The sequence below is a fragment of the Alligator mississippiensis genome, chromosome 3, assembly GCF_030867095.1.
Source record: "Alligator mississippiensis isolate rAllMis1 chromosome 3, rAllMis1, whole genome shotgun sequence".
Classification (NCBI taxonomy): domain Eukaryota; kingdom Metazoa; phylum Chordata; order Crocodylia; family Alligatoridae; genus Alligator; species Alligator mississippiensis.
In genome coordinates, this window is record NC_081826.1 from 103,139,851 (window position 1) to 103,158,951 (window position 19,101).

General features: G+C 42.0%; 1 protein-coding gene across 1 annotated transcript in view; it reads right to left on the minus strand.

Annotated features, from left to right (window-relative positions):
- Positions 1-19,101, minus strand: part of TMX3 (thioredoxin related transmembrane protein 3) — a 65,865-nt gene that overhangs the window by 26,576 nt on the left and 20,188 nt on the right. Inside the window, exons 8-10 of the mRNA XM_014606746.3 lie at positions 13,943-14,042; positions 11,727-11,804; positions 7,084-7,150 (exon numbers count right to left, since the gene is read on the minus strand). Coding sequence (XP_014462232.2) covers positions 7,084-7,150; positions 11,727-11,804; positions 13,943-14,042 — 245 coding nt within the window. The remainder of the gene's footprint in view (positions 1-7,083; positions 7,151-11,726; positions 11,805-13,942; positions 14,043-19,101) is intronic.

The window sequence follows — 19,101 nt, forward strand, 5'->3', positions numbered from 1 at the left end:
TGGGTGGTATGTGTGTGAATTAGTGAATACACATAGATATCATTGTGCGTGTGTGGTATACATGAATTAGTAATCCACGTATGTGTATTGGATGTGCAGGTGTTGGTAACCGATCCCGTCTAAATTTGGTGTGTGTGTAGCATGTATGGGCTTAAACTGGTGATAGGTGTGCATGAACCTAGACTAAGTATTTTGAATGTGTGTGTATCTGAGCTGCTAGTGTGAGTGTGTATGCCTAGCAGGGGTGTACGCACCTAGTGAGTGTAGGTGTGCTGAACTGTTTTCTTATGTGTGCATGTGCAATTGTACACCACACCCTCCTGTCTAACAGCGCAATATTGAGATCCTGAGCGTTGGTCTGACCCCTCAGGGCAAGACTGCCAAAGGTGCTATAAGTGACAAGCATAATGTCAAGGCACCCAAAGGTATGAAGGGGGTGCAAGTGCATGTGTAAAAACCCAAGTTGCTAAGAGGCCTGTGGGATCTCCACTCCAACACCTAAGACCACCTGCTGATTCCCCAAGGACTTCCTCAATACCTGGCTGTAAGGAGATGCTCTGCCCTCAGGATTACATAAGACTTATGCAAGACTTTCTCTTGTCTTTTTGGTTTATTAAATTCCATCTTAAGTTAGACAAAGTTGTGTGTGCTCTCACTGTGTTTTACTGGGATGTATCTTAGCTTAGGCAAAGGCTTTCTGTTCTGTCATGTGCTTGAGGTTGCACAGTGCTGTGTTCAATACATGCTCACGTCAGAGGAAGGACTATTCTTGTTCAAGCTTTTATGAATTCAGTGCCACTATCTTTTTCTCCTCCCACCATCTCCTCAGTCTAGCAGGGGCTGCCCTCCCCACCCTGTCAGGTCATGGAGTGTTGGGGGTGGGGGACATATGCTTGGCAGGGCACTGCCCCCCACCCAGGCAGACCTGGGCTGGGGTCCCATGTGGGCCAGGGAGGGGATTCAAACCCCCACCCTCCAGCATACTAGTCCCAGGCTAGGTCCTGGCCACAGCCCCTCCACTCTACCAGGGAGGGGAGAAAAGCCTTGGAGATTCAGTCCCTTCCCTTTGGCAGTGGCTGGTAGGCTGGGAGGCACGCTCTACTACCCCCCCCCCCCCCCGGCTTCTGGCCTGAGCCACTGCAGACATGTGGCTGCATTTCCTGAATCAAAAGTAAAGGTCTGTTCACTTGCTTCTCAGCTTAATATCAGAAGCTTAGACTAACCTGCAAAGACTTGAATACATTCAGCCTCAGGCTTTTTGATTGTCAGCACTTAGCTATCTTTGCTGACATTTATGGGATAAATCCTATTTTGCCTTTACATGCCTAGAACAGCCCTGGAACTGCAATTTTTGCAGTTAATGCACTTAGGTACATATTGCTCTTAATTTTCATGCTGAAATTGTCTTCTAGTTGCACAGATACCTGCAAGGACCCAAATCACTCAAGAACATGCTCAATAAATTATAGCCATGGAAAAACCACATCAGAAGAAAAGGGAATTAATTACAGAAAGAACCCTCACAGGTTATTTTAACAGCCTAATGCAGGGGTTGGCAACATTTCTGGGGAAGTGCCAAAAACATCTGCAACTTCGACTTGTAAGATGTTGGTGTGCCAGGGACAGACAGTGGGGGAGCTGTGAGAAGTCTGATCCTTGTTGAGGCAATACAGCCCCAACCCCTTCTCTGCTATCCACCCACAGGCTTTTGTGCTAAGCAACATGCCTTTGTGTGTCACACTAGCACTCATGCTGGGGGCTACCTACCCCTGGCTTAGTGGCTAGGGCACTTGCACAGGGAAAGGGAGACTGGCTTATAGGCTCCTAACCAAGCAGGGCAGGGAGGGGTTGCTCCTCATCTCCCTCAGTGAGCCAGTTAATGAGACAATCACTGACAGCTGGCAAGAGCCATTTTTTTTTTGCGATTCTAGACCAGAGGCCAACAATGTTTTCTGACGGTATGTCAGAATGACTCAGCTTAGGTCTGAGACAGGCTGGCACTAGGAGTCAGCAACTTCTCCCTACCATCTTGCCTCAGCAAAGCCTCCCACTGCTGAAGCACCCCTATTCCTGGCCAGATCCAATGGGCTATAAGGTGCCAATCCCTGTTCTAGACCTTTGCTACAAGAGTAAATAATACAGTAGAGGTTTAATTTTAATTAAATGGGATAAAAACAAGAGTTTTTATTTATAGATCTCTGCATCCTATGAAATTATTTTTAGAATAAACTATACTTTAATCTAGTTGAGTTGAAAGGACCTCTTCTTCAGGGATATTTTTGTTTTTCTATCTTATTTTATTATCCTGCGGGCTGGTACTGGGTGCACACTGCCTGCAGAATGTGGACCAGACCCAGCACCGCAGTAACACAAGGTGTTGAGTGTGAAGGTTTTGGTGTTCTCTTCAGTTTACAGTTTAAGTTTGGTTCAACAGTTTTAGTCAATCCAGGCTATGAATCTTAGAGATAATGGTGAACGTTTCACCTGTCTAGGGTGTGATAATTTTGGGTACTCAACCTTCCTGGGAATGCAGATGCCCAGTGGCATGAAAGTCTAGTAAGCATGCTCCACAGAATAAGCATTTGGTGTGAACATGTGTCAAACACCTCGAGGTAACTATAAAGTTGACTGAGCAGAAAATGTATGATTGACAGGAATGAATGGATCCTGACTGGTTTTAATACATGAGGTAATGATTGCCTTTAAGAAGGCAACTATCTCTGGTGTGGAAGTAAACCACCAGAGGGACTGGTTATGCCCTTGACCCAGCCTCAAGGTTGTGGACCTAGCAGACCCTCAGAAAAAAAACAAAAACCCAAGAGATTTCACCACTTCACTGAAGTCTTACTGTTGTGTAAGGGAACCTACTCCCTAATCTAGCAGAAGGAGCTAGTTGATTCCCAAAATGTTAGTGTGGAAGTAAGTGTGAAAACACACTTGCCAGAGTGGTATTGAGCAACTCTATCTGTCTGATGTATGTGCATGTGACATTAAACTTCATTTGGGTGGCAGTTGTATTATCAGTCACTTACTGAGTGAGCAAGGATTGTAATGCACTAGGGCTGCTAGGCAACCACCACCATGACTTGTCACTGGGCCTCTCTGAAGGAGTAGCTTGCTCAGGAAATGTTACTTGTGGTTGGAAATTTAGTAATATGTCCCCTTGGTTCTTTAATTGTTTAAACTTTCCTAACCACTCGACTGTCTACAGCTGATTGTGGTATTGCTTGCTCTTCACTTTTGGTAACTTTTGGTGTTGACTTTATCTTGTCTTTGTCCATCAGTATGAAATACCCTCACAGTAAGCCCACTGGATGGCAAGCTTTGGTTAGCATTCATTCACCGAGCCAGAGTTACTGGGTCCAGATTCAGCTTAATCCCAAAGCATACCTTTCGTAAAGGGGAAAGGTTTTATTGAGTGGAGCCCACCCATTATAAATTTAATCTGTTATAAAGATACGCTAATTATCACATTTGGCTTAATTAGCATAGTTATTGGGTGTATCGTTTCTCCCACCAAAGGGGTTGGTCCAGGGCACCAGCCTGCACCCTGGATCCCTTATGCCATGTACAGAACATGGGGCCTGTCCTGCCTGTATGCCCCACACCAGTCCCAGGGACCACATGCACAGCAAGCCCCAGGGACACCATGTGCTGCCTGTTGCATGTGGGGCTAGACCAGCTGCATTCAACACATGGGGAACAGTACAGGACACATGGTCCACACAGCACCCTGACAGACATGGAGCTAACCCTGAATGCTGGTCAGCAGGGCAATGCATGCAGCAAGTACCCCATACCGCCTCTGTGCCGCATGCAGCACGCATGACCAAGTTGATCCCCATGGGCAGCATGTATTGGCCTTGGGGATCATTGTGCATGGGGAACGTGCTGTGTGTGGTGCAGTCTAGGCTCTGATGCTGAACACAACACAGGAGATCCAGGCATGGACTGCATGCAGCATTACAGACGGACCCCAAAACTGCCTGCTGCATGCATAGAGCCAGGTCTAGTCCTTACATGCAAGCAGTGCAAGGACCCAGTTCAGTAATCCATAGTTTGGATCACATGGGTCCACAGGCTGGATCTGGCCTGTGGGCCATGTTTGACACCACTGATTTAATAGTGAAGGGAACACACATTCCCTAGCATTTCTCATTTTTAGGTACTTTGTCAATAGCCATTGGAGATAACTGGGGGGGGGGGGAATAACTACCCCCCAGGAATACTGCTTCTAAAATAATCCAGTTATTCTACGAATAATATTCCATCTAAAAGCAAGTTTACCACATGAAAGTAAAGATACTATAATTAGTTAAAGATGTGTATTGCCTAAGGGTTAGTTTTAGAAGTAGTATTTGCAGCCACACAATTATGCATTGTTTTCTGGCACTTTTTCTACACTAATAGAAAGATGGTATCATCCTCCTAAAATGTTACATTTGATTTCTGTTCTGGCAGCAAGCAACAGTTGCTTTACTTGAAAGGTTTCAGTTTTGGTTTCCATTCTCAAAACATCGTGCTGGGGAAATCCCAAGAGCAGACTATAAAACAGTTTACCTGAGTAAACTGCTTCACTTTGCATCTAAGCATAAGAAAAGCTTCCACAGAGCCCTTTTATGCAATAGAATCATGTCTCCATTCAGTCAACTACTAATGCTGGGGTAAGTGCATCTTCGAATTTGTTCTTTATCAGTATTTCAATATTAGACTTTTTTTTCCTCTTTTTTTACTTATGATTAAAGAGTAGGGGAAAGTGTGATAGTTTTGAGATTAAGTGACTAATTGTTAAATAAAATCTTAACATTTCAACTTCAAGTGGCAAGTTCAATGTTTTTAGTTCATACAGAATGCATTTTCTTAGTTTAGTTCTGACAAAACTTCAGCACCAGTAAGAAAAATGTCAAATTGTGTGTGTGTGTACCCATATATATGTTTTTATATTTTTAAATATAAATTAATGGTGTGCCTTGGATGAAAGCTGGTGGCATGGAGTTAACTATAGCAGTTGGTTGGTTTCCTGTACCATGTGGTGGTGATATGGCCATTGTGAACTTTCATAGCGGTGTCTATGAAATAAATTTGCTTGGTGGAGTATTCCTGAGTCAGTTTAATGAAACGGTAGAAGTGTTAAAGTCCTGGTGGAATTTCTAGATAGGGATTCCTGATAGATAGATTTTTTTTTTCATTCATAGCCATTTTTTTGTTTGTTTGTAGGGTAATTTCTCAACTGAAATACGGAGAAAAAATCATCATAACTACTACATTCAAGCCATCACATCAACTAATGGAAATCCAGGTCAAGAGTGAAGACCAAAAATTGATAGAAACTTTAAAGACAATTCACTTCAGCCTTCCTTGTGGCATCCAACAAAGGGAAACTGTAGTCATGGATAGAAAAGTGGTATCTTATATGTTCTTCATTAACAGAAAGATGAAAGGAACTATACGGATATATACCAACTTAACCAAGAACGTTTTCCTACAAATAAACAAACATGCTACACACTTACGCCGCTGAAACTAAGACTCAAACTTTTTTGTTTTTAAACCAACAACTTGGCTGTCAAATGATAAAAAATGAGAATGATATTTTGCAAAGTGTCATGAAAAAGTGGAATGAAAATGTAGGACATCTAATTATGTTAAATAACTTGAAAGTTTCTAAAATACTCAGCATTTATATAACACTTTAAATGTTCAAAGGGCTATATTAAAATTCAGTCATAACTTATATGGTATAAGTTATTTAAAAAGTTAACCAAAATCACTTTTACAGATGTGGTATCTTACTTTTTTGAAATAGAGATAAATTGCACGTCTCCAACATAACTATCTCAGATTTTGAGACTCCCTATACCTACAGATGAACAGCAGTGCCATGGGAACACACATGAACCCTCCTCAACCATATGCCAATATATTTGTGACAGACATCAAAGTCTGCTTCCTCTGCAGCTGCCCTCTCATCCCCTTGGTACATTTAAAAGCACATAGAGAAGGCCATCATATGTATACGTGGGAAGGATTTTCTCAGTAGAAATCTCCACCAGGACTTTAACAACTTCTACCCACCCTTCCATTAAACTGACTCTGGAATATTTCACTAAGTAGATTTATTTCTTGGACACCACAATGGCCACATCACCACCACACCGTACAGGAAACAAACCAACTGCTAGTTACCTCCATGCTACCAGCTTTCATTCTAAGCACTTCACTAGTTCCATCATTTACTGACAATCTGTGTTACAACTGCATGTACTCTGATCCCACCAACAGAATTCACACCTTAAGTATCTGAAGCAGGGATTCCTATGCTTAAAATATAAACCCAGCACCATAGCTACTCAGATTAGAGCCTGACTCAGACTCAACTAACCATCTGTGATACCAACCTTAAGACATGGGCAACAGAATCCCTAGGTTGTCACCTACAGTCCCCAGCGCCAACCCCTCCTGGGAAACGACAACCATCTCAAAGCAACTCTTGGGACAAGCCTAGTTTGGCTTACAGGCAGCCCCTGCCAACCTCAAGCAACATCTCTCCAGATTACCTAACTTCTATTCTCACCAAGCCACGAGCCCTTGCAACAGTCTAAGATGCCAGCTCTGCTCCTTCAACAACAGACCACATCCTCACTGGAACAAGTAACATTGATTTTAAAACATTTGAGGTTCATTCACTTGCTTGCCAACCAATTTCATATATACCATGAACTACTTACAGTGCCCCTCTGTTCTGCTGTCTATATTGGAAAGAAGGGGAAAGTCCATTTGTAGCATGACAAAGTAGCTCATGAAAGCTCATGCTTCTCTGAATGACTGCTCTCTTTACTCTGTTTACAGAATTATTTTGGTCCAGTAGAAAATAAAGAATTAAAAACAAAACAAAACAAAAAAACTTAACTGATGCATTTAACTGGTTTAGTTTATTCATATTCCTCCTCAAACTCTCTCAAAAGAGAATTTATCCATTATATACTAGCAATCTTTTGAGGTTTCTCCCTCACACACGCCTCAACTTCCCCATAAAGACCTTGAATTGTCACCTGTAAGTAAAGGATAAACACTTGTACTTACCATCATATACAAAATAAATTCCATCTTTGAAGACCACAACAGCAGGCAGTTCAGGCAGTGTCACATACTGAAAGAGTGAAGTATTCTTTAAGTTCCCATGAATGATGAAGAATATTTTTGCATTTTTCCACCTGAGGCTAACTTTAACTAAGCATTAAGACTCATATCGTTTCCAACAAATTAGACAAAACAAAGGTATTGTTTTTACAATGTAGAAGATCAAACATCTACTCTTCCTAACAGCTTTTAACCATTTTGTCCTTTTCTGTTCAAAAGGACTGAAGTTTGATCACAAGGTCAAGTATGCAGCAGAAAAAAAAAAAAACCAGAAAAGAAAATTAATATTAACCCTCAGTTTCTTTATTTATATTGTTAAATACATAGAATGTAGGGAGGAAGAGGAAGGAGGTTAAAGGCTAAGATATTTAAAATTTAGGACTAAATTTAGACTTTTAAATATACAGCTAAATTTTCAAAAGCATCATGCCTCAATGACTCCAACTGATATGATGAAAACTGATAGCTTTTATTATTGCTGGAATAAAGAAATGTAAGTCACATGTGCATAAATTTAATTTGAGGTATTTAAGAAAAAGCACTTACAAAACCATAGTCCAAGTCACTTGGGCCCCTGGCAGACACTACAATTATCATGCGATTAACACATTAATTGTGCAATAAACTGTAACTTGTCACAGTTTCAACCAGTTTATGACACCATAAAATTGCAAACCAGTTGTAACATAAATCATTTTTGTGCCTGGTTTATATAGTACTCTCATCTGAATGTGCAGCATGTTAAGCCTCATGGCTGCAGACCTTGGTTTTTAGAAGTCCTGGGCTGCAGTCTACAGAGATCTGAGGGGCCAGCATGCTTGTTTTCAGTGTTGCCCTGCAGGCAAAGCTACAGAGCAAGTGTTTTAAACTACCCTAGAATTCTTAACAGACTTGCTCTGCAGCTATATGTGGGCTTCACAGTATGGCTTTAGAAAGTCCCAGCATGTGATGTGATCTGACAAAAATACGTGGCAGGACACATGATCATTGGGATCTGAGATAAAATTAGTCGGATCCCAATCATGTGACTAAATTAACATCTACCAGCAACCTTAAGAGTTGTCACAAGACAATGGAATAACCAATAACCCAACAAAGTCTCTAGCCTCTAGCACACACCTACTTTACATAAAGAAAAGAAAATGTACTACTTGGATGTTTTGCCTAGCATTTTTTCTTTACAATCAATTTTATTATAACTCCGTTCTCTTATAACTCAAAACCCTATTATACCAGAGTATTCACCCTTCATTTCCCACTCAGAATCATAGGGACCACAATAACCTCTGGTAGGGGGGGAAATCAACTACAGACAAAGCTTTGTTATCTGGCATGAGTGGAGTAAGGGGGTGCCGGTTATCTAAAAATTCTGGTTATCTGAGAGTTAAACCTATCAAGGAAGATGGGAGCACAGTGCGGCCACCCCTGCCGGGAAGAGCCCAGTGCTGCTCCAGCTCCAGCCTGCAGCCACAGCCCGCCCTGCACCTGTGTGATCCCTTTCCCCTCCCCCCACCCCTTCCTCTGCAGGTGTTCCTGCCTGGGGGGGGGGGAAGCGTGTGCCCTGCTTCCAGGGGACAGCCTGTCCCCACAATTTTTTTTCTCCCTGTGCCTATGGGGATATCAAAAGGCTCCCAGAAGCTCTTCTATTGGCAATGTCACCAACTAATGTAAACAACAGAAATACTTGATGTGCATGCTGGATAAACTCGGTAAAGATTCCAGTTGCTAAAGAGAGGATTTGTATTGGGGGATATTGGAAATTCTGGTTAAGAGTACTCCAGTTAGTAAAATGCTGGTTGTTGCAGAGCACCAAGGTGCCCTACTCCTAAAGAGGAGAAACTGCTAGAGAAAAAGCCCTAGCAGGGAATAAGGAGCCCACCTGCAGGTTGCCAGGGCAACCGGAGGCAGCAAACGACCCACACCTGCCAACAGTCAGCTGGCTGTAAGGGGCAAGGCCTAGCTCTTATAAAGCCCAGGAGCTAAGGCCAGGGCAATCTCCTACCAGCAATCAGAGAGAGAGAGAGGAGTTCCTGGGGCAATGATGCAAGGAGAAGCCTGACTGCAGGTACAGCTCAAGCCCGGTAAAGGATGCCAGCTCTAGGATGTCTGAGCCATGTGATTTAGCCAGGTGGCTTTAAGTTCTGTTGTAGCCTAGGGGCCTCTGTTTTGCTTTGTTGTTGTTTATTACCGGTGGTTTGGGTGAGGCTATTAGGGGTTGGAGGCGGCCTCATAGGGGACCCACAGTAGCGTGGGGACCCCAGCACCAGTAAGGGTGTGGCGTACGGGTTGCATAAACCCTAGCCCCAGGAGGGGCAGTGCTGAGAAGGCCTCGGAGAAGGGGGCAGCAGTGCTGAGAAGGGGGTGAACGTATATGTGACAGAAGGACGTCTATTCCAGCTGCGAGGCTTGGGGCGTGGTATAAGGGGTGGTTGGAGCCACGCATAGCCTGTAAGGCTAGGGTGCCTGGGAAGCACCCATCATACAGTGGGACCCACGAGGGGTCCAGGAGTCCATGGGGACAGAAGTCGCACCGAACCATGTCCAAGAAGATGTAAGGCAGCCTCCCAAACTTATTTAAACAGCAAAGACGTGGTGGGTGAGAATTAGAGGGTTCCCTTGGGCCGACTTGGCACGGAGAGAGGGGGCCTTAAGGAGATCACAGCCCTCCTGTAGGACCCTGCTGTGACACTAGTTAACAGAGCTTTTACTATACTGAGTTACAGTTCTTTCTTCAAGCAGTATCAGAATACATGTAGGTAACTGCCAAGTAGTACCCTTATTAAGCTGCATAAGATTGTAACACAAACTCTTCTGAATTGGTCTGGTCCAGCTGCCATATGAAGAGCACAGTATTTAACAACTGGCACTGGATTATACCTCATTATTTTTCTCCTCTCAGAAACTGGTTCATTTCTGCACTCTGGAGCAGAATGATTTGAAGTTTAGGAGAATCTCAGCCAATTGGCCAGAAGTACACAAAATAATCCACCTGGAAAAACTCTTGAATTATATTGATATATTTGTTTTTAAATAACATGATATGGATCCTTACTTATGAGTTCAGCTCCTTAAAAAGATTCTGAGCTTCAGGAAAAAGTCAGCGTCTGGATCCAAAGTTATGGTCAGTGCAATAGCTGGACTTGCTGACAGTATCTGTTTCATCCATTATTATTTGTAGGGCCATTTTCACTACCAACTAGCCTTTCTTAATGTCCTTTAGGTCCTTTCTTTTTGTGCGATAGCTTTTTGACAAACATCACTGTTTTGGCCCTTATTAGAAACTCACAATCAGTTAGGAGATCCTGACAGTTAATCACTCGCTTTAAATGATACTGAAGAGCAGGACCATCACCAAATAAGGCAAACAAAGCCTTTTGCATTCCTGAGACTGTTTTTGACCGAATGCTATTTTTCTTGCACAGTTAAATCTAATAGAGAGCTGGGCTACTGCACTGACCATTATTTTGGATCTAGATGCTGACTTTTTCTGAAGCTCAGAATCTTTTTAAGGGGATGAACTCATAAGTAAGGATCCATACATGGGTACAACTACAGCAACATGCAAATATACATAGAGAATAGTGCCTTTGGGGCTCCTCCTTAGTAACCAGTTCCTGGGCTAAAGTTGTGTTTAAGGTCATTCTTTCCATCTTTTCCAGGGAATTCCACCCCCACTTCACCTAACTAGGTATGGGGAAAGGTAGGGATGAAAAAATCTTATCTACAAGTGACTGATTCTTACATAAAGAATCAGTGCATTTATAATTCTCACCATATTTTTAATTTCTTAAATTTGTCAAAAATCAATAGCCATTAGTGCAGATTAAGCAAACAATAGTCTGAAAATAAAAAACAATAAGTCACTTAATAAAATAAATTCGGCATAAAATGACATTAAGATGGTTATGTTTAGAGAAGCTGGAGAATAGTTTCAGGCTCAGCTCAATTTTAGATCTTCAAATTAGCTGAGATAAGTTAGAAGAGCATGAGAACAGAATTAAGAGGGGCTCCTGAAACACTATTTTATTTAGGTACCCCATAAATCTTCTCTGACAAAGACATTTGCTCATGACAAGGGAATAATGAAAGAAAACAATTGAATTCTTCCATGAATTTTATGTATGATAAATTGAATAATTTGATAAAAGTCTTCACCTTTTACTAAATGACAGCAATTTTGGTACTGCTAGCAAAAGATGGGGTTTTCAGTTACATGGAGAGTAGCTGCCCAACTTCAAAGTACCTAGGGCTCACACCAGCAGAGGTTGCATAGGCTGCACTGTCAAGCCACAGGCCACCAGCTGGGCAGAATATTGACTAACTAAATCAAATTCCACCCATACATTTTCTCCTAGGTGCTTTAAGTGGATATGCATCAATTCATTAGTATGGATCTGCCAATAGATTATTTGCAAATAATGTGCCATAAAAAACAGTCATATAACAGGAACATCACTATTAGCGAATCATCATCAACTTGTCCTAATATTGTTTAAAGGAAGAAATAGAACAGAAATGCTATTGTTCTGCTAAATACCATTTATAATTAGAGAAAGCTAACATTTGAAAAAGCAAAAATAGTTTACCTCAGGTAGCACATCTTCTGAAGCAGAAAAAAAGTATGTGTAAACAATTAGTTCCGAAGCAACCTCAATGTACTTTTCCTGCAAAAAATAAACAGAAAAGCTTCTTTAAAAAAAATCTTAAAACTTGATATACTAAAAGGAAGTTTCACATCACAAAAACACAGCAGAATATGCTATTAACAACAACTAAGTGAAATTCTAGAATAGAAAGAGGGTCCATCTGCTCTACTGCTGCACATCTGGATACTTTTTTTTTTTTAAACTGGTGACAATAAATATATAAATAAATCTCTGGGCCAATATCGTTCTGCACTGGGAGCTTATGGTAGCATTTTTCCACTAAAGCTGGGGGGGGGGGGATGGGATAGAAGGCAAAGCAACTAGATTTTGCAATTAAAAGTTTATATTCATTTGGTAGGAGCAAGTACAGACATCACATTGCTAATAGGAGAATCATCATTTTTCCAGTAGAAGTGACAAACATACAAGCTTTCACTCAAATTTGTCCTAGGAGAACATGCCCCCTTCCAAGAGAGAGACCTCCTGCAAGATCTTGCTTGTAAGGCAAACTCTCTTGCAAGACTGCACACTTGTACATTCCCCATCAGGACAGTAAAGAAGTGGGGGAATGCGCCTTGTCCTCTCTCAGACCAGGGACTGCCTGGTTGGGGAAACAGGCAGGCAGCTTTGCTGTTCCAGTCCACAGAGAGACTGGAGTAGCAGGGCAAAGCCTCCTACTGCTCTGCTGATTGTGGATGCTGCTCATTCTGCTTGGCTCCCAGCCACTGGAAGCTGAGGGGAGGAACTCCCTACCCACTACTCATACTGGGGTCCCTTGTCAGAGTAGTTGGGCACTCCATAGCAAAGCCCCCTGTCATTTCCCAGATCTTGATATCCTGGGACTACGGAAACACACAATCTTTTCCCACAGCTCCACTACCTACAAAGACCAGGAATGCAGCAGCAACTGTTCTCCATGTTTTTCCCAAACCAGTATCACCATGGGGTACTGAGAGTGCAGAGAGGAGACAACTGCAAGCTGAATGGCTGTACATTCCCTGTCCTGGAAACATTTCTACCATCAGAAATTTTTGAGCAATTTCCACCAGTAGAAGTGAATGTCTGTTTGTGGCCTAGGTCAGGGGGCTAACCTTTTTTTTTTGAAAGTGTGCCACAAATTAGCCCCATATTCTCCTTGGGTGCCACCTTTCCTCTGCCAGATTTGCTGCTCCACTTTCTGCTCCAGCTTGTGCTCCCTATTTACTTTAATGCTCTGCTTTCTGCTCCCTGCCCTATCTGCTATGGTACTGCCTGTCCCCTCCCCAATCTGCCACATGCAACACAGAATCTACCTGTGCCACTTATGGCACTCACACTGCAAGTCAACCACTTCTGGCCTACATAAATTTAAAGCTGTAGGACAGGAGGTGTTTAAATTTTAAATATATTTGTCTACTTTGAGAATTATGCAAGACATACTAACTTAACTTTAAAAATGGACATTTTTAGTTTTAAAATGATGCTGCAAAAGTACCTAGGCAACAGAAAAAAGATATCATTTTGACATTGCCAATACAAATTTTAAAAATGTTGATACCACTAGACCTGCACTAGTCCCAACTAAAATCAACTACAAGAGAAATGAAGCGGGTGTTCAGATCCCAGTTAGTACTGGCATTTTTGGTAGAAGCCACTAAAACACACAGAACATTTGACACCTTCACATATTCTTCAGGGGTAGGGGAGGCAGTGCTTTAATGAGAGCAGCTCTGAGAGCTGTCCCATGTATCGGTGTTCACAGGCTTAAAAACGGTGGCAGGGTGCTCGAACTAAAGCTCGTTCAGTGAGCTTTAGTTGAAGTGTCCCCTGCCATTTGTAAGAATGAGAATGCTGATACACGAGATGCAGGAGGCTGCTGGAGCATGGCAACTACCAAGGTAAGTGACCAACTACATGCTCTAGCAGACTCAATGGAATTCCAGTGAATCGGAACAGCATCCGTGCTCATGTATAGACACCCATTGTTTTGTAATGACGCCATTAAAAGTGCTCTAAAGTTAGTACATATTTATCAGCTTACATTTCATTTTCTTAAGGTGGCAGGATAGCTGCACAGTTTTAAAAGCGATATGCAAGTCACTTGAGACTACCTTTGTGAAGAGCAAAAAAAAAAAAAAAAAAAAAAAAAAAATTTAACTTAATTTTAAGTTTCAAACCTTTAAAGGAGATTCCCCACCAACGTACACAAAAAGTACCCGATGTCTCCTTTGCACATGCTCAAACATCAGCTGGCTAGGGAGTGGCCGGATAAGAGGTCTTAAAAAAAGAAGTGTAGGGGGACAGAGGGAGGGGAAAGGAGAATAGGTCAGTTAAGAGCAACACATTCCAGTTTTCCAAAATTAGAGAAATCAAAACATCATCTAATTTTCATGTAATAACTTTACAATTCTGACTCAGAAGTTCTGTACTTTACAACTATTACACAATACAGTGTGTTACAGTGTAAATCAAGGCATCAGTTATAGTTGCATCTTAGTTTAAAATACTACTAGCAACAATATCCTGAAAAGCTCTCTCTCTAAGATATTGGAGACTGTGGATATGACAACTAAGGACTATAGCTTTAGTAAATCACCTTACTTCAGAGATTATTAGTCCTGCTTTTAGTTACTCAACCAGTAACAAGATTTCAAGATGTATAACATGCACATTTTTAGCCACAAACATCTGAGCTCAAACATGTTTCCTTAGTAGTAACTGTATGGTGCACAGTCAGAGTACAGCTGATACCAGTATGGCACATGCCTATCCTTCCTCATATTACACACTGAGGGCAGAAAGGATGGCTCATACTTCTGTCTCCAGTTTCTTTTTCACCTTAGAATCCCAGAATATCAGGGACTCGAGAGAAAACAGAAGTTAAGACATAGATGACTCCAAATCAGCCATATTACTGAAGCCCAAGCATCTAACAAACATCAGTCTCAGAGGTCTTATGCAAACAAACAACACGACTATTTCAGCAAATATAGCATCTGTCATGGAAGTTTCCACAACAATGTAGTGCTTAGTGCCTCTGTAATAAGCTAATGCCCGATTCCAAGGTAAGTTTTCAAGTATACTTTGTCTAGGTAACAAACAATATAAGAGAGCTCTGCCACCAACATCTGGATCTTACTTATTCTCCTTGACAAGATGGTAGCAACTGGAAAGTCAGTATTTCGACAAAGTCAACACACACTACTCAGCCTCTGATTGTGCTAGGGAGCGCCACAGTGAAAACAGGTACTGCCAACTCACTCCTGCTCCATATGCACCAAATGCCACAAACAGTGCTGTGACCTAGTGGACATGAATAGGTCTGACTGGGTACCAACAGGCCTACTCTACCAACATGCGGTATCAAATATGCATGCTATGGGGACAGTATGTGTAAAACTTTGTGGAGTATCTTCTTATAGGTCTTGGAGTATTAGGAGGGGCCTGGGGCTCTTAAACGCCTTCCAAGAGTGTTCTTCAAATTAGAAGAGCCTTCACCAAGCTAAGGTCACTAACTGCAGGATGTGCAGAATCCTGCTGCACTTTCTGAAGCATCTGTGGAATTAAAGTTTTAGGCACAGTGGCATACAGGACATTTTCAAGACCGTGGCATGAAAAAACATCAGACTACTAGGTGAGACTAGGCAATAAAGAGTCCAATGTGACACTCATGAATTCTAGTAGTTGAACAGTTTATTAAGTTTACTCCTACCTATCTGAAATATCAAACCTGATGGTGACCTAAAAGTAATGAAGATTTGAAGGAGCTTCCCATAACCAGTCACCTGAGAGAGGGTAATAACTGACACATTTTTCCTCCCAAGCATCCAACAAAGTAGGATGTTGCCAACAAAATCTCATTTCTCTCTGAACCAGACAGTCTTTAAAGGTTGCTGCTCTGTCCTACCTTCTATATGGTTAACCACCTACATGAGTTCCCATCTTACTCTCGCAAGATAAGTGACCATTATCACAAGAACCCTGCAGTTTTGAAGCTGTTAAGACAACAAAGAGGACCTTGCATTGGTTAAGGCCCTGGCCCATGTCAAATAAGAGTACTTTCTGCAGATGATCCTGATGGCAATACAGAAGTAAATGTGTTGAAAATAGAACAACGCATGTGTGTATTATAGTGGATGAAGTCTTGAACTTAAAAAAATATATATAAAAGCACTTTTATTTACAAGCTCAAGTTCAAAATGAGATGCTGCCCTGTTCCCTAAAACCATTTCCTCCAATGCCTCTACAATGTAAACAGGAAGGAAACATCTCATGAGAAAAAGAGCCCCTGAAGAAAAAGGGAAGGATAGGCAAGTTGAACTAACTTGCCTGCTCAGCTTTGATGATATTTAGAATCTACCTGATCCAGGTTCATATTGCTTGAAAACAAGGCAAATGGCTACTGAAAGGAAGAAAGGGGCTGATAGAGGCTGGGCAGGTTCTTGATTGTAAAAAACAAAAACACAAGATTTTGTCTGATCACTAAAGAGACTGAAAAGAAAACAGTTTTACAGAACCAGTCTGCTCTTTGATGGCTCTTGAGGTCGATATATGAATGGCAAGGTAAGAAGAGCAAAAAAAGGTTAATAAGAATGTCTCTGCTCAAAACAGGGATGATATTTTTGCTTTCATTTGGGGGTACACATACACCATACTAGTAGGGCCTAATAAATCAGCCACCCTAAGCAGCAGTCAAGCACAAGGGTACTACGTCTTCATTAACAAATCCAGCCTTGTCCTTCAAGGAGGAGCAAAACCATTTTTCTTTTATTTGTCACATCACCAATAGGAGAGGGGATGTAAAAGTACTCCGTTTCTCTGGAAGAGACCTAATGTTGCTTGTCCAACTTCCAATCACTTGGGGTAGAAATGGCAGGTGTCTACTAGACACTATTGATCATAACCAGAATAGTGTCACATAGAGATGTCCTAGACAATGCTTACTGACCACCTCCAGGGAAATACAATGCTACTGGCTTAGGAGCAGGGACCTGGGTTTTCCATTTGCTGTGGAAAACCATGGATTTTCTCCTTTAAAGGAGATTTCTTATGCTGTTGAGCCACCAAGCTGTTTGGAACCAAGACTCACTGACAGAACACATGGTGCTCTGGCCTATGTTGCACTTATGCTAGTATTATACAGGTATAAAATTATTCATAGCTCAATCATGTCACTATTTCTAACATCTGCCAACAGCTGTGAAGAGGTGCTACAGCTGCCAGTGCCATGGAAGTGGAAAAGAAACAGATCCACTCCGAACATGCCAACATATTATATGGGCACCTGCCTTTCTGGGTCCCACTGAAGTAAATGTTAAGGAAGCCATAATACCAGAGTATTGTTGCCAGGGTACTACTGAACTTCAACAGGATCTCAATACTGCTTGCCCCTTGTGTTGTGAGATTCAAGAGACACTAAAATATAGTTCCTTGTGAAGCTATCTGCGCTCCACAGAAGTAATCTTTTCTGGCAAAACAAGAAGTACATGGCATCTTCTCAAGGATGATGTAATGTTAGAGATCCATCACCACAAAGTATCTTGTGCTCAGAGATTGATTCTGTGGGCTTGCACACAATAGATTGTTAATCTGACCGTGTACCCACCTCTATTTCCAGAGGGAAACATTTACAAATGAATCACAGAATATGAAATTCTCTCAGGCTACAGAGACTCTTGAATTGTCTGCTTTGTGCACAGAACCACTGGCAAGATGGCTAAAGTCTGAGATGTCATGATGACAGGCAAGAGAGAAAGTCTTAGAGTGTGAAACAAGAAGTTTCACGAGCTTCCGGTCAGCTGAAAAATAAGAGGGCGGCGGGGCTGGAACATGCTATGAAGAGAGGTCACAAGAAAAAAAAAAGTGAGTGCACCAAGACGTTAAAGGAAAAGACTACAGCAAAAAATTTGGAAGGTTGCAAGTTAAGGTAGATTTAGTGCGCAGAACAGCAATATCAAGTCAAGGCTGTTAAAAAAGGCTCATGAGCATGCTGCCCTTTACACCCTTTGCTGAGAAGCATGTTACACAAACAGGTGCAGAACACACAAACACTATACAAATACTTTTAATTGTTGGATAGACTAGAGGCCCTGGGCCCTGTGACACTGCCTTAAGGCTTAAGCAAAAAGTTAGCTCAGCTTCTAGGAGGCCCTTCAGCTCCCACCCCTGCCTTCTCCTTAGTTTAACAAAGTCTCTGCTTCTAACCAAGTTTCCCCTTCCCCATTCATTCCTAGAAAAAAGTACTAGGCTCAGTTAGGTTGCCAAAAATAACTAGGAAGGAGTTTCAAGGCCCCTGAAGATCATTTTCTGGTATACGGCACCTTATTTATCTTCCAGGAGACACAGAAGTACAAAGGACAATAATGGGACAATTGGTATACATACGTTAGCAGCAAAAATGGCTACATCTGCAGGGGTTTCTGAATAGTAACCGATTTTCTTATGCAATCAGTGGGATGTGACTTTTTTATTCAATATAGAGATCTAAAAATGCAATTGTCCTATCACACTTCAGATGTGAAACCCCTGCACACTTCCCTTCTGCCAACCAGTTGACAGTGATGTAATCAGATTAAACAGCTGTACTTATTAGAGAAAAGACAGCAAGTATTATGTGCAGGAAGTCAGTAATGAAGGCAAGTCATACAGGCCTGGGGCCTAGCCAGCCCAGCTATTCACAACACTAACACACTGAAAATGCATACAAGGTCATGAACTGAAACTGTAGGTCACTATAGAATCAAAATACACTTCTACTAGCACATCTAATGTGCACTCTGTAATGATATTGGTATCTTACATAGTTTAACTGCCATCACCGCTATTGCTACATTGCCTGGCCAGGGCTGGAGCTACCCAGCGTGCGAGACCAGAGCCACAACAGATGGCAAATGATGGGGTAGAGGAGGACTCTGACCCTAGGCTGGGACCAGTCAGAGCTGCAAAAGCCCCATGCCTCCCACTTTGCTTTGTATTTGAAACAGAGACAAGCTGCCCTCTCTCCCTGTCATCCCCCACTGAATGGGAGGGGAAGACCTAGTCCTACATTTGAGTATCTAAAATATGAACAAGAAGATAGCCAGAAGCCATCTATAATTATTGCTTGTCTGGCAATGAAACAAGCAAACATCTACTTCACTGTGCTACAGGGTATAGCAACCCCCCCCCCCCCCCCCCCCAAATTGGTACCAGCCCCAAAGAGGACACAGTATAGGAAAGTGGAACCCCAATGAAGGAAGGAGACTTCTCAAAAGATCTACCAATGCAGAAGCCCTTGCAAGGCAAATACAATACAAAAAAATCAGAAGCAGGACAGAAGGGAAAAAAGTTAAGGAAA